Source organism: Trichomycterus rosablanca, chromosome 4 (genome assembly GCF_030014385.1).
Source record: "Trichomycterus rosablanca isolate fTriRos1 chromosome 4, fTriRos1.hap1, whole genome shotgun sequence".
Lineage (NCBI taxonomy): Eukaryota > Metazoa > Chordata > Actinopteri > Siluriformes > Trichomycteridae > Trichomycterus > Trichomycterus rosablanca.
This window is the reverse complement of record NC_085991.1, coordinates 22,901,219-22,918,063: the sequence shown is the minus strand read 5'-3', so window position 1 is coordinate 22,918,063 and position 16,845 is coordinate 22,901,219. Positions and strand designations below refer to the sequence as shown.

Here is a 16,845-nt window from a genome sequence, read left to right as displayed (position 1 = left end):
TTAGGGCTAGTAATAAGGGGAAAAAACTAAATAGTAATGTATAATGAAAACTTGAGTTAGCATAACTTAAAACATTAAGTTATTACACCTAAAAGGCAAGTTGATTAAACTTTCTTTTTTTTGTTATACCAACTGCTTTTTCCAATAATTCTACTTAATATCTTGAGCTCAATGGAAAAAACTATTGATTTTTTCTTAGTTTTCATGTTAATTACATTTTAAATATGAATTACAAATGTTTATAGAGAAACAGACACAATTATAAAATTATTTTTCTTTATTTCACTTCAGAAGTATTTACTTAAAATACATGTCAAGAAAACATCTTTAAAACTGTACAAACTGTATATAAAGTTCTGATGAAACACAAACAGCTCCTCACAGTAACCATGAACCTGTAAAACAACAAAAAGAAACAGAAGTATTAAAATCAACATTAATAGCATTAATTAAGGATTAAAATAAAGCAAGTCAGCACACTCTTTGCTTCGTATGAAGGCTAGCATGCTAACATGCTAGCATGTAGCCTAAATACGGCAAATAAAGCAGCGCTGTTTGATTATTTATTTAGTGTCAACATTAAGATCATTTATTTTAAACAAAATTGTTAAGTAAAGTACAACACTTACCAAAATTAGACGGAAGATGAAAAAGCCCCATCAGACTGGTGTACATGCTACTCAAAAATAGCATAATGAGGAAGAAAATGTTTGTCCACTTAGTTTAACAAAGGTTCCACTTCACAAAAGACATTTCAGGAAGACAAGTTTACTTTTGCAAAAAGCCTTCAATGAAAAGTAAAAAGTAATTTGCAACAACAGGTTTCAAAAGTTAAAACAAATGGCTGCCTGATTCACTAACAGCAAGCTGAAAAAAGGCGGACTTACATGTAAATGGTGGCGTTTTTCTGTTTAATTACCTTAACTTAACTTTTTTAAGTTAATCTGATAGAAAAGTAATTTTTTTTTGTTTAGTAAACTTAAATCTTTTAGCACATTTAAATGTGTACTCAAATTAGTACAATGTACTCTGCATTTTATAGTAGAGCAAAAAAACTTAAATAATTTATGTATGTTGTACTAAAAATGTTTGATTAAATATAAAGTCCGGGCTTACAGTGCTCTACAGTGCATAATATCATTAAACGATTCAAGGAACAAGGAGGAATTTCAGTGTGTAAAGGCCAAGGGAACAAGCTTAAGCTAAACGCCCGTGATCTTCGATCCCTCAGACGGTACTGCATCAAGAACCGCCACTCAACAATAGCTGATATAACCACATGGGTGAGGGATTACTTTGGCAAACTTTTGTCAAGCACTACAATACAGAGTTACATGCACAAATGCCACTTCAAACATTACTGTGCAAAAAAGAAGCCTTATGTTAACCATGTCCAGAAGCGGCGTCGACTTCTCTGGGCTCAGAGGCATCTAGGATGGACCATCACACAGTGGAAACATGTATTGTGGTCAGATGAATCAGCATTTCAGGTCTTTTTTGGAAAAATGGACGCCGTGTGCTCCGGAACAAAGACGAAAAGGACCATCCAGACTGTTATTAGCAACAAGTCCAAAAGCCAGGGTCTGTCCTGGTATAGGGCTGTGTCAGTGCCCTTGGCAAAGGTCATTTACACTTCTGTGATGCAGCATTAATGCAGAAAAGTACATTGAGATCTTAGAGCAACATATGCTGCCTTCAAGACGTCATCTTTTCCAGGGACGTCCATGCATTTTCTAACAAGACAATGCAAAACCACATGCTGCACACATTACAAAGGCATGGCTGTGGAAGAAGAGGGTACGGGTACTGGACTGGCCTGCCTGCAGTCCTGACCTGTCCCCAATAAAGAATGTGTGGAGAATTTTGAAACGAAAAATGCGACAACGACGACCCCGTACTGTTGCACATCTTAAGACGTGTTTGCAGGAAGAATGGGACAAGTGTGGTGAAAAGGAATGGCAACATTACAAAGTGGTAAAAATGCAATGGAATAAAAGTCAAAATATATGTTAGAAACTCTGTGTTTTTTTATTATTTGCATTTTCCATGCTGTCCCAACTTTTTCTGATTTGGAGTTGTATTTTTCTTGTACGAAAAAGTGTCATCTGGTAACCTTTCATACCCCAACATATTTTCTGCTTGTCTGGGTGTGAGAAAGGTACTATACAAAGTACCTTGTGTCTAGTCTTGTGGTGTAGTGCGTTTTCTTATCAATATCAATATGTCCTTTTACAGTTCAAACAAGCTGATTATCATTCTAATATGAGTGGACACTTGTAGAACAAAATGAGGAGTGGACACTTTATTAAGAACCTACACAAACAGTTAAAGTGACATTAAAGCACATTTTAATTAGCAATGTCCATTTATTTTGTGAGTGAAACCACGTTAACTTACTAACTAGTTACCAGAGTTGTCAGTCTTGTGTAGATTTTGGGCAGCTAGGACTACACTCAGAGGTGTTGTTTTTATAGATTGTTGTCACAGAAATGAGCAAATACGTTCAGTCAGTAGTTCCGTGACATGCATTTGGGACATGTTTGTCATGGCAGTGTTCTTGTGGTACAGCCCTCAAATTCCTTGTTATCAAGTCAAGTCAAGTCAACTTTATTTATATAGCGCTTTTTACAATAGACATTGTCTCAAAGCAACTTTACAAAATCCAGGACCAACAGATACAAAAACCCCCTGTTGAGCAAGCCGAGGGCGACTGTGGCAAGGAAAAACTCCCTGAAAATTACAGGAAGAAACCTTGAGAGGAACCAGACTCAGCAGGGCCCATCCTTCTTGGGTGGCCAGGAGGATACTTTAAATAAATACACGATTTAGACAGAGCATACGAACACAGAATTAAATGATCTAAAAGTTATAACTGGTAATAAATAGATAAATAATAATAGAGTTGTTCTTCGGTGTAGTCTTCAATAATGTCTGTAGTGATTTCTTGTCATTCTTGGTGCAATTACTCCAGACCCGTCACATCCGGCAGGAGCAGCATAGTTGTCACGGCAGTCTCGACTTTAATCCTTAACCTCGGCGGGTGAACAGGTTTCCATCAGAACGCCCTTTGGAGTAAAACAACAAAGAATGTAGTTAATAATGTACAATGCGAGTTGAGTAAAACAGTTTTACAGAGAGTTTTAGACTCCGGCAGCCCTAATTATTACAGCATAACTAAAAGGGAGAGCGAGCAAAAACAAGGTCATGAAGGCTTTCACAGGACATCAGCGCCCACCTCTCCTACCCAAACCGGAGTGATTGGACAAGAGAGGCAGAACGACAGCAACCCAACATCCCTGATCACCACAAGTTTCTATGACCAAGAACCCCCAAGCTCTGCGCCTTTGTCTATACTAATCAAAAGCCTGAGAAAATAAATATGTTTTCAGTCTAGACTTAAACATTGAGACTGTGTCCGAATCCCGAATAGAGGCAGGAAGATTATTCCAGAGTTGTGGAGCTTTGTAAGAAAATGCTCTTCCACCAGCTGTGGTCTTTTTAATTTTAGGAACTATAAGTAACCCTGCATCTTGTGAGCGAAGTGGACGCGCTGGGCTGTAGTGATTAATAAGTTCACTCAGATACTGTGGAGCCAGACCATGTAGCGCTTTATAAGTTAGTAAAAGTATTTTGTAATCAATGCGGAATTTAACTGGCAGCCAGTGTAGAGATGATAGAACAGGACTGATATGATCAAATTTTTTAGTTCTAGTTAGCGCTCAAGCTGCTGCATTTTGAACTAACTGTAGTTTGTTTATGGATCTACCAGAGCATCCAGTTAGAAGAGCATTACAATAATCTAACCGAGAAGTTATAAACGCATGGATCAGTTTTTCAGCGTCATTAACAGATAGTATATTTCTTATTTTAGAGATATTACGCAAATGATAGAAAGCAACTCTAGTAATATTATTAACGTGTGTATCAAAGGAAAGATCTGAATCTATTGTGACACCCAAGTTTTTTACATCTGGGCTGGGAGTAACAGAGAAAGTGTTTAGGTTTAGCACCAGGTTAGACAACTTGTCTCTTGCAGCTTTAGAGCCAACAAGTAAAACCTCAGTTTTATCTGAATTAAGTAAAAGAAAATTACACGACATCCAGTTTTTTATGTCGTTTACACAATCTTCTATCTTACTGATTGTGTCAGTATCATTTGGTTTGGCTGATATATACAGCTGTGTGTCATCTGCATAGCAGTGAAATTTTATGCCATGTTTATGAATAATTTCACCTAGTGGAAGCATATAGAGTGTAAATAATAGCGGTCCAAGTACCGACCCCTGTGGAACACCACACTTTACTTTTGTAGTTTCCGAGCATTTATTATTTACATAAACAAATTGCGAGCGGTCAGTCAGATATGATTGAAACCAAGAGAGTGCGAGTCCTTTAACTCCTACTGTATTTTCTAGCCTCTCCAGTAAAATGTTATGATCGACCGTATCAAACGCTGCGCTAAGATCTAATAGAACAAGAAAAGAGACACATCCATTATCAGAAGACATTAACAACTCGTTAACTACTCTAATTAATGCGGTTTCGGTACTATGATTGGGTCTAAATCCTGATTGAAATTTTTCATGAATACAATTCATTCAAATAAGAGCATAACTGTTTGGAAACTACTTTTTCTAATATCTTAGAGACAAAAGGAAGGTTTGAAATTGGCCTATAATTAGCTAGTACATGTGGATCAAGATTAGGTTTTTTAATCAGGGGTTTAATAACGGCACTTTTAAACAATTTAGGTACGTACCCAAGGCTAAGGGATACATTGATTAATGTAAGCAGGGGCTCTACAATAGCTGGGAGTAAATCTTTAAGTAAACGAGTTGGAACAGGATCGAGTATACACGATGATGACTTTGATGATTTAATCAACATAGTTAGTTCATTTTGGGAGATTGGATTAAAGGAATTTAGTTGGATTAACTCGTTACTATTATCACCAATGCTGCTCGGAGTGAGTCCATACTTAACATTGGCAGGTGACACACTTTGACTCTGAAGTCGTATTTTTTCTATCTTGTCATTAAAGAATTTTAAAAAATCATCACTGGTACAGTCAGGCGGTATATTAGATTCAGTTTCATTGACGTTTTTAGTTAATTTGGACACTGTCTCAAAAAGGAATCTGGGATTGTTTTTATTTTTCTCTATTAGGGACGAATAATATAAAGATTTAGCTTTTATAAGTGCATGTTAATACTCAGTTAGAGCATCTTTCCAAGCAATCTTATACACCTCCAGTGTAGTGTGACGCCACTTGCGTTCTAATTTCCGTGCTGCTTGTTTAAGTGTGCATGTGTGGTCATTGTACCAAGGAGCAAGTTTTTTCTCCCTAATCAGTTTAGTTTTGAGTGGGGCTACGTTATCTAAGGTTGTGCGCAGTACGGTTTCTAGGTTTTGAGTTGCCTGATCTAGTTCTTTAGGTTCTGATGCTGGTATATTTGGTAATTCTGGTAGGCAGTTTATGAACGCTGCTGCAGTTGCAGATGTAATAGTGCGCTTACATTTAAAACGATGTGGTTGCTGTATATTATTGGACAGGGACACTTCATAAATTAGTAGGGAGTGATCAGAGATTAAGTCATTCTGTGGTACAATTTCCAGGTTGTCTATGTTTATACCATAAGTAAGTATTAAATCTAAGGTATGTTTACAGCGGTGAGTGGGTCCTGTTACATTTTGGGTGATGACTAAGGACTCTAAAATAGAATCAAACGCAATTTTGAGTGGATTACACTTATCCTCATAATGAATATTAAAGTCACCAACAATTAAAGCTTTCTTAGTTGATAAGACTAGTCTAGAAAGAAAATCGGCAAATTCGTTAAGAAATTCTGAGTAAGGACCAGGAGGTCGATAAACAGTAACCAGCTTAAACATACTAGTTTTATCAGATGAACATTTATTGGTTATGTCAGAGATAAGAACTTCAAACGAGTTTGTTATGGGAGATGATTTTACAGTAAGACCTACTGTATGTCTTTATCATAAATTGTGGCTATTCCTCCACCACGACCGCTAAGACGTGGCTTATGTTCATAACTGTAACCCGGAGGAGATGCTTCATTTAAACTTAGATACTCATCAGGTCTAGCCCAGGTCTCGGTTAAACAAAGTGCACTAAGACAATTATCTGTAATTATTTCATTTACAATTACTGTTTTGCATGCAAGTGACCTGATATTTAGAAGTCCTAACTTTAGTTTAGCCTTACTAGGGTTTTCATGATGCTCATTTAGATTAATTTTAATTAAGTTATTATGACATACTTTTTTATTTTGTTTTGGCTTACACCTGCCACGGTAAACAGACACAGTCTCAATGGTTTGTGACCTAAGGATTCCGGGTGACGTCCGATGGCGACTCGCAGACAGTCGGTTAGGCCTGTTTGTCTGCTGCCTGGTCTTGGCTCTGGATAGTCATTTAACACTATCTGCCGCTACACTAACGCGGTGGTAAAGCCTGTCACCTATGCTGCAAGAAATGCGAGCAGCACCCTCCCACGTGGGGTGGACACCATCCCGCTTCAAAAGACCAGGCCTTCCCTCAAAGGTGGACCAGTTATCTACAAAATCAATGCAGTTTTCTGAGCACCATTTAGACATCCAGCGGTTCAGCGACAACAACCTGCTGTAGGTTTCGCCACTGGGTCGAATCGGTAAGGGGCCAGAGCACACTACTGCCTCAGACATCGACCTAGCTAACTCACACACCTCTTTAACATTACTCTTAGTAACCTCAGACTGCCGTAAACGAACATCATTAGTGCCGACGTGGATAACAATCTTCGAAAATCTACGATTAGCATTAGCCAGCACTTTTAGATTTGCTCTGATGTCAGGCGCCCTGGCCCCCGGAATACAAGTGACTATGGTTGCTGGTGTCTCTATGGGGGTTGCAATACGCACGTGTCGGAGCTGAGAATCTCCTATAACCAGAGCACTTACATTAACAGGCTTCTCAGCGGGTGGCTCACTGAGTGGGGAAAACCTGTTGGACACGTGCAACTGAGATGGTCGGTGCTTTGCCCTACGACGATGTCGCCGAGATGTCACCCAGTCGCCCCGCTGTGAGGGCTCTAATGCCGGAGTCTGGGGTTCTATACCTGAACTGCTGGCATTCGGGACTGCTACAGCTGAATCTAAGCCCTCACTAGTAGTAGTCTGTTCTAAAGCCCGAATGCGCCCTTCTAACACTGAGATCTTCTCCGTCAGACTAACAACTAATCTACACTTATCACATATAAAGTTATCACTAAACACAGAGAAGGAATAACTGAACATGTTGCACTCGGAACATGGATATAAAGCTCCTGCTGGGGCCATAATAACAGAGAAATGTACTTAGCTTTAGAAGATGAGTTGAAGTTGATGAGTTGATGTTTAAGTTGGATTAAGTTGTTATGTATTATGACTACAGCTGGTATTTTCATTTTGACTATTTAAACAGTGCTAGGCTGAACCCATTAAAAGTGCATGAATTTGTCACCTCATACTATGAGAAAACTCCGTTTGGATGGTTGGATATAATCCAATAACCACCAAAACAGGTGTGCCATAAATTAGTAGCTGCTAAAATACAGGTACCAGCCAGACAAGCATTGAGAGGTTGGGATTCATTCTTAACCTTGGCAAAGACACCTGTACTTTTTAAACAGATGCACAATCAAAGATTTTTAGCATGTATTTTAATCATACTGTGAAAGAACATCATTAAAATTTCAAGACTGTCATGTCTCTTTTGACTATAGCTGTACTCTGCCTAATCCTTAAAACTGAAATGAGTATTAATATATCGCTGGGAGTTTTGAATATGAATTACATTTTAATCTACTTAATTCCGGATGCTATGGTGCAGGTGTACACTGTTGGCAGAAGTGGCATTTCCTTATTGATGTGGGCCACTAGCGGGAACCATGGGGATGGATGGCAGTACAGTAATGTGGTGCTGTCAAACACTCAGCCCTTTAGAATGAGTATCCAGGCTGAGATAGGAGGAGATAAGTGGACAGACATTGCCATAGATGACCTCTCCTTTACCCAAGAGTGTGCTGCAGGAGGTAAAGCATTCTATTCTATCATTTTGTCCTGTCACTTATTCAATCTTTTTCAAGGCATTTATTATGTACTAAATTGCCCTGTTTAATGTGTACGCAACTGTTTCCTCAGGACCTGTCCCTCTGACATGTGATTCAGGACAGTTCCAGTGTGAGTACTTGCTGCAGTGTGTGCCACAAGACTGGCACTGTGATGGAGAAGCAGACTGCAATGATGGTTCGGATGAGGAGAACTGTGAAACTTCGGTGCCCACCACTGTGCAACCACCAAAAGGCTGTGAGGACACGCAATACCAGTGTACCAACGGCAGCTGCATTCCCTCTCTGTTGCGCTGTGACAGCATTTCAGACTGTCCCACCGGAGAGGATGAATTCGAATGTCGTAAGCAACACACACACACGCACCTACACACACAAACAAGTGCAGGGTAAATATTTTCTACTGTTTGTAAAATGTACAGTGTATCACAAGTGAGTACACCCCTCACAATTCTGCAAATATTTCATTATATCTTTTCATGGGACAACACTATAGACATGAAACTTGGATATAACTTAGAGTAGTCAGTGTACAGCTTGTATAGCAGTGTAGATTTACTGTCTTCTGAAAATAACTCAACACACAGCCATTAATGTCTAAATAGCTGGCAACATAAGTGAGTACACCCCACAGTGAACATGTCCAAATTGTGCCCAAATGTGTCGTTGTCCCTCCCTGGTGTCATGTGTCAAGGTCCCAGGTGTAAATGGGGAGCAGGGCTGTTAAATTTGGTGTTTTGGGTACAATTCTCTCATACTGGCCACTGGATATTCAACATGGCACCTCATGGCAAAGAACTCTCTGAGGATGTGAGAAATAGAATTGTTGCTCTCCACAAAGATGGCCTGGGCTATAAGAAGATTGCTAACACCCTGAAACTGAGCTACAGCATGGTGGCCAAGGTCATACAGCGGTTTTCCAGGACAGGTTCCACTCGGAACAGGCTTCGCCAGGGTCGACCAAAGAAGTCGAGTCCACGTGTTCGGCGTCATATCCAGAGGTTGGCTTTAAAAAATAGACACATGAGTGCTGCCAGCATTGCTGCAGAGGTTGAAGACGTGGGAGGTCAGCCTGTCAGTGCTCAGACCATACGCCGCACACTGCATCAACTCGGTCTGCATGGTCGTCATCCCAGAAGGAAGCTGACGCACAAGAAAGCCCGCAAACAGTTTGCTGAAGACAAGCAGTCCAAGAACATGGATTACTGGAATGCCCTGTGGTCTGACGAGACCAAGATAAACTTGTTTGGCTCAGATGGTGTCCAGCATGTGTGGCGGCGCCCTGGTGAGAAGTACCAAGACAACTGTATCTTGCCTACAGTCAAGCATGGTGGTGGTAGCATCATGGTCTTGGGCTGCATGAGTGTTGCTGGCACTGGGGAGCTGCAGTTCATTGAGGGAAACATGAATTTCAACATGTACTGTGACATTCTGAAACAGAGCATGATCCCCTCCCTTCGAAAACTGGGCCTCATGGCAGTTTTCCAACAGGATAACGACCCCAAACACAACCTCCAAGATGACAACTGCCTTGCTGAGGAAGCTGAAGGTAAAGGTGATGGACTAAACCCAATTGAGCACCTGTGGCGCATCCTCAAGTGGAAGGTGGAGGAGTTCAAGGTGTCTAACATCCACCAGCTCCGGGATGTCATCATGGAGGAGTGGAAGAGGATTCCAGTAGCAACCTGTGCAGCTCTGGTGAATTCCATGCCCAGGAGGGTTAAGGCAGTGCTGGATAATAATGGTGGTCACACAAAATATTGACACTTTGGGCACAATTTGGACATGTTCACTGTGGGGTGTACTCACTTATGTTGCCAGCCATTAAGACATTAATGGCTGTGTGTTGAGTTATTTTCAGAAGACAGTAAATCTATACTGCTATACAAGTTGTACACTGACTACTCTAAGTTATATCCAAGTTTTATTTCTATAGTGTTGTCCCATGAAAAGATATAATAAAATATTTGCAGAAATGTGAGGGGTGTACTCACTTTTGTGATACACTGTACATGTACAATAGCAATAATACACTGATCAGCCATAACATTAAAACCACCTCCTTGTTTCTACACTCACTGTCCATTTGATCAGCTCCACTTACCATATAGAAGCACTTTGTAGTTCTACAATTACTGATTGTAGTCCATCTGTTTCTCTACATACTTTTTTAACCTGCTTTCATGCTGTTCTTCAATGGTCAGTACCCCCACAGGACCACCACAGCGCAGGTATTATTTAGGTGGTGGATCATTCTCAGCACTGCAGTGACACTGACATGGGGGTGGTGTGTTAGTGTGTGTTGGGCTGGTAAGAGTGGATCAGACACAGCAGCGCTGCTGGAGTTTTTAAATACCGTGTCCACGCACTGTCCACTCTATTAGACACTCCTACCTAGTTGGTCCATCTTGTAGACGTAAAGTCAGAGACGATTGCTCATCTATTGCTGTTTGAGTTGGTCATCTTCTGGACCTTCATCAGTGGTCACAAGACGCTGCCCACGGGGCACTGTTGGCTGGATATTTTTGGTTAGTGGACTATTCTCAGTCCAGCAGTGACAGTGAGGTGTTTAAAAACTCCAGCAGCACTGCTGAGAATGATCCACCACCCAAATAATACCTACTCTCAGCATGTAGAGAAGCAAATGGACTACAGTCAGTAATTGTAAAACTACAAAGTGCTTCTATATGGTAAGTGGAGCTTATAAAATGGACAGTGAGTGTAGAAACAAGGAGGTGGTTTTAATGTTATGCCTCATCAGTGTACATCATAGATTCATAGTTGTTGAACACTCATTAGCAATGGGTGTGTGTTAGAAACAATATTTGGTAGGGGTGTCTACATACTTTTGAACATATAGTGTATTTTCAGTTTTGGTCCAAAGTCCAGCCTGGGGGCAAAATACAGATTTTTTTTTAACAATACTGTACATGTGTAGGTGCCCCCAGTACATTTGTAAACAGCCCTGTTATGATAGTTGACAATTCCAGACTGACAGATCTCCAATGACGTGTCACATCAACATTAACTATTTATACGTAATGTTTTACAGTGGGGAAAATAAGTATTTGATCCCCTGCTGATTTTGTAAGTTTACCCCCTTACAAAGACTTGAACAGTCTATAATTTTTATTTTAACAGAGAGAGACAGAATATCAACAAAAAATCCAGGAAAAAAAACATTAAATAAAGGTTATAAATTAATTTGTATTTAATTAAGGGAAATAAGTATTTGATCCCCTACCAACCAGCAAGAATTCTGACCCCCACAGACGGTTATGTGCCCATGAGGCACACAAATTAGTCCTGTCCCTGTATAAAAGACACCTGTCACAGAATCAGTTTCTTCCGTTCAAATCACTCGACCACCATGGGCAAGACCAAAGAGCTATCAAAGGACGTCAGGGACAAGATTGTAGACCTGCACAAGGCTGGAATGGGCTACAAGACCATCAGCAAGAAGCTTGGTGAGAAAGAGACCACTGTTGGCGCGATCATTCGAAAATGGAAGAAATACAAGATCACAGTCAATCACCCTCGCTCTGGAGCTTCATGCAAGATCTCACCTGGTGGGGTAAGAATGATTCTGAGAAAGGTGAGGTCAGTCCAGAATTACACGGGAGGAGCTTGTCAATGATCTCAAGGGAGCTGGGAGCACAGTCACCAAGAAAACCATTAGTAACACACTTCGCCGTAATGGATTGAGATCCTGCAATGCCTGCAAAGTCCCTCTGCTCAAGAAGGCTCATGTACAGGCCCGTCTGAAGTTTGCCAATGAACACCTGAATGATTCAGAGAAAGCTTGGGAGAATGTGATATGGTCAGATGAGACCAAAATTGAGCTCTTTGGCATCAACTCCACTCGCCGTGTTTGGAGGCAGAGAAATGCCCGGTGATGATGATGTTCTTGGGGTCATATCCAGCATTTCTCTGCTCCCAGCTCCCTTGAGATCATTGACAAGCTCCTCCCGTGTAATTCTGGACTGACCTCACCTTTCTCAGAATCATTCTTACCCCACCAGGTGAGATCTTGCATGAAGCTCCAGAGCGAGGGTGATTGACTGTGATCTTGTATTTCTTCCATTTTCGAATGATCGCGCCAACAGTGGTCTCTTTCTCACCAAGCTTCTTGCTGATGGTCTTGTAGCCCATTCCAGCCTTGTGCAGGTCTACAATCTTGTCCCTGACGTCCTTTGATAGCTCTTTGGTCTTGCCCATGGTGGTTGAGAGATTTGAATGGAAGAAACTGATTCTGTGACAGGAGTCTTTTATACAGGGACAGGACTAATTTGTGTGCCTCATGGGCACATAACCGGTCTGTGGGGGTCAGAATTCTTGCTGGTTGGTAGGGGATCAAATACTTATTTCCCTTAATTAAATACAAATTAATTTATAACCTTTATTTAATGTTTTTTTTCTGGATTTTTTGTTGATATTCTGTCTCTCTCTGTTAAAATAAACCTTCCATAAAAATTATAGACTGTTCAAGTCTTTGTAAGGGGGTAAACTTACAAAATCAGCAGGGGATCAAATACTTATTTTCCCCACTGTATGTCATGGCTAAATTTTAAATAATGTTAAGCCTAATTGGTTTAACTACTAATATGTTTTGGAGTTTATGTATTTTAATAATAATTACTGAATATTGTTCGGCAAAGAGTAGCCAGCTCTAGGCTATTTATATATAAAAAACTCTTCTTTTAAACAACTCTGCTTTTGACAATATCAGTTATAATACAGGACTATTTTAGGAGCTAGTGAAAAAGGCCATCTGAGATAATAGGATTACACGGTACTGCTGGCCCATTGATCGAGCATTGGGCCGAGCTCCAAAACTTAACAGCTTTTCCTATCACAGTCGTTGCACTTTGCTCTCTAAGTATAAATCACCACATGCAAGTTGCACCGTGCACACTTTCCCCCAGCAATTACTTCTGTTATTTCTTTACAACTGTCAATTTGAATTAAAATTAAATTAAATAACCTGATGTGTTAATGGAAAACATTTCCTCCGCCAGTAACACAAAGGTTTGATGTAAATTTACATCTGGCTTTTAAAAATGTATAACTATGATTTAAATACACCAATCAACCATAACATTAAAACCACCCGCTTGTTTCTCTACATACTTTTTTAACCTGCTTTTCCCTGTTCTATAATGGTCAGGACCCCCACAGAACCACCACAGAGTAGGTATTATTTGGGTGGTGGATCATTCTCAGCACTGCAGTGACACTGACATGGTGGTGGTGTGTTAGTGTGTGCTGTGCTGGTATGAGTGGATCAGAAACAGCAGCGCTGATGGAGTTTTTAAACACCTCACTGTCACTGCTGGACTGAGAATAATCCACTAACCAAAAATTTCCAGCCAACAGCGCCCTCTAGGCAGCGTCCTGTGACCACTGATAAAGGTCTAGAAGATGACCAACTCAAACAACAGCAATTGATGAATGACCGTCTCTGACTTTACATCTACAAGGTGGACCAACTAGGTAGGAGTGTCCAATAGAGTGGACAGTGAATGGACACGGTATTTATGGACACTGTGTCTGATCCACTCATACCAGCACAACTCACACTAACACACCACCACCATGTCAGTGTCACTGCAGTGCTGAGAATGATCCACCACCTAAATAATACCTGCTCTCTGGTGGTCCTGTGGGGGTCCTGACCATTGATGAACAGGGTGAAAGCAGGCTAAAAAAAATTTTGAAAAACAGATGGACTACTGTCAGTAATTGTAGAACTACAAAGTGCTTCTACATGGTAAGTGGAGCTGATAAAATGGACAGTGAGTGTAGAAACCAGGAGGTGGTGTTAATGTTATAGCTGATTGGTATATATGAGTAATTGTGTCTATGTCTGTTTGTGTTGTTTGTCTCTTTGTGTTCAGCTGTTGTGCACTGTGATAGTGGAGAGCTGGTGTGTGAGGGTACTGGTAGCTGTGTAGCTTTTAACAGACGCTGTGATCACGTCGTAGACTGTCCACCTTTTAACTCTGACGAGTCCAGCTGCTATGGTAATACACACAGACTTACACCAGTATTATTATATCACAGACAGTATGTATATTTAATTTCATTTGCTTTCATTTTTATGCTCTCATGCAGAAAACAAATGAATCCAGTTACCCATACACACAAGCAGGTTTCATCTGTTGTTGCTATTTATTTTAATGACTGATGCGACATGTTTGTGCATTTTTATTTTGTGGAATGGACTCCCACACTGTCTTATAAATTACAAATGTATTATAAATAAGTGATTTTATTCAGTTCTGACACAGTGTACAACATTACCTTTGCAATTATTCATAGATAATAAAGGCCTCCTGTTTCTAGTCATGTTTTTTCTGAGTAATGCACTAAGTAGGACGTATTAGGACCAAGTTTATGCACTGATGACTTATTTATAGCATAGTGCACCATGTGCTTATAGAAGAGCAGCAGCTATAATAAACCAGCACAGTTTAGAATTGGACTAATGGTGAGAATGTGTGAGGCCGTCTATGCACTGGTAATTGGTATGAAATGTCTATAGCACATAAATCTCGTTAATTAAATCTAGGTGAATAAATCTAGTCTTTTCTTGACCAGCCACATGATATATGATATATGACCAGCCTTATGATAGATACGGTAGGTAGGTAGGTAGGTAGGTAGGTAGGTAGGTAGGTAGGTAGGTAGGTAGGTAGGTAGGTAGGTAGGTAGGTAGGTAGGTAGGTAGGTAGGTAGGTAGGTAGGTAGGTAGGTAGGTAGGTAGGTAGGTAGGTAGGTAGGCTGGCTAATAAAACTATGGAAAACTATGGAGAACAATATGAACTGGGAACAAAGCAGGCACAACAGACAAGGCACACTATGACCACAATGTGGGGCTATACAAGAAACAAGGAATTCACTAGGCTAATGCTTTGCTAATGCTTAATTCTATTTTAAATACTCAGATTATACTCAGTACAAATCCCTGAACATTTTCAATCACTAGGCAAAATTAACAATAATGAACCTTAAGCTAAGCTAATGGCTAAAGCTAATGGCTAATGCTAACAAAGACACTATGGGGAACAAGGACAGGACTAAGGACTAAACTATTACAATGACTAGGCTATGGCTAAGGCTAAACTATGGCAAGGACAAAGCTAAGGCTAGACTATAGCTAAGGTTAGACTAAGAAAAGGACAGAGCTTAGGCTAAACTATGGCAAGAACTAGACTATGGCTAAACTAATGCTAAGACAGGGCTATGACTAAATACTTAAATCTAAAATGACAACCAAGATATTAAAGTCTACCTCTTTTTACTCTCTATGTAATTTTCCTTTAAGTGCTGTCTTATATATTTACACATGGCAATAATTGAAAAACAAGAAGCAGCTGTGGCTTATGAACTTCAGGACAAATCAACAGGCGGGAGCGGAGACAGAGGGGGTGTGAAACACAAACAAAAACACTGAGTCCATGTGCTCCCATAACCAAGAGTTCATGACACATAAACAAAAACACTGAGTTTATGTGTTCCGGGAGCCAGACGAAGCTGAAACTGTGACATTTTACACTAAATTAAGCTGTCAGTAATGACTATTTACAAAATAGGTTGTACAATAACACCAGACTAATATTTATAATATTTTTTATATCACTATTTATACCTTAAACTGTGCTAAAGCAGGCAGATGTTGCAGAAGAAGTTACGGTATGTCCTGTAGCGTGGCAGCTGCTGAAGTAGTTCGGCAGTGATCCACATTAAGAGTCATGTCCTTTTGCATTGCAATTTGGCCGAAAAAGGTCATCTGTGTCGTGTTTATTTGCTCCAGGTGGAAATTTTTCTATAAACAACCCCAAATCAGAAAAAGTTGGGTTTGTTTATATCTGGTTGACTTTTATTTGATTGCAGACAGGTTGAACCCAAGATATTTCATGTTTCATCTGCTCAACTTCATTTCATTTAACTTTCATTTGTTAATATACTTCTATTCCTGCATTTCAGGCCTGCAAAACATTCCAAAAAAAGTTTGGACAAGGGGAATTTAGAGCTAGTAAGGAGGTGAAAAAACTAAATAATGATGTGATTCCAAACAGTTGATGTCAACAGGTGATTGTAATCATGGTTTGGTACAAAAGCAGCATCCAGGAAAGGCTGAGTCTCTGATGAACAAAGATGATCAGAGGATCTCCAGTTTGTCAACAAATGTGTGAGAAAATGATTGAAATGTTTAAAAACAATGTACCTCAAACAAAGATTGGAAGGGATTTGCATATTTCTCCATCTACAGTGCATAATATCATTAAACGATTCAAGGAAACAGGAGGAATTTCAGTGTGTAAAAATCAAGGGAGCAAGCTTAAGCTGAACACCTGTGAGCTTCGATCCCTCAGACGGCACTGCATCAAGAACCGCCATTCAACAATAGCTGATATAACCACATGGGTGAGGGATTACTTTGGCAAACCTTTGTCAAGCACTACAATACAGAGTTACATGCACAAATGCCACTTAAAACTAAAAGCAGCGTCGACTTCTCTGGGCTCGGAGGCATCTAGGATGGACCATCACACAGTGGAAACATGTATTTTGGTCAGATGAATCAGCATTTCAGGTCTTTTCTGGAAAAAATGGACGCCGTGTGCTCCGGACCAAGACAAAAAGGACCATCCAGACTGTTATCAGCAACAAGTCCAAAAGCCAGAGTCTGTCATGGTATGGGGTGGTGTCAGTGCCCTTGACAAAGGTAATTT

The 16,845-nt window shown here is 40.1% G+C and overlaps 1 protein-coding gene across 1 annotated transcript in view; it reads left to right on the top strand.

The window, feature by feature from the left end:
* The window catches only part of malrd1 (MAM and LDL receptor class A domain containing 1), a 118,508-nt gene that overhangs the window by 87,562 nt on the left and 14,101 nt on the right, over positions 1-16,845 (top strand). The window contains exons 25-27 of the mRNA XM_062993528.1: positions 7,870-8,071; positions 8,181-8,450; positions 14,005-14,130. Of these exons, the coding sequence (XP_062849598.1) occupies positions 7,870-8,071; positions 8,181-8,450; positions 14,005-14,130 (598 nt within the window). The remainder of the gene's footprint in view (positions 1-7,869; positions 8,072-8,180; positions 8,451-14,004; positions 14,131-16,845) is intronic.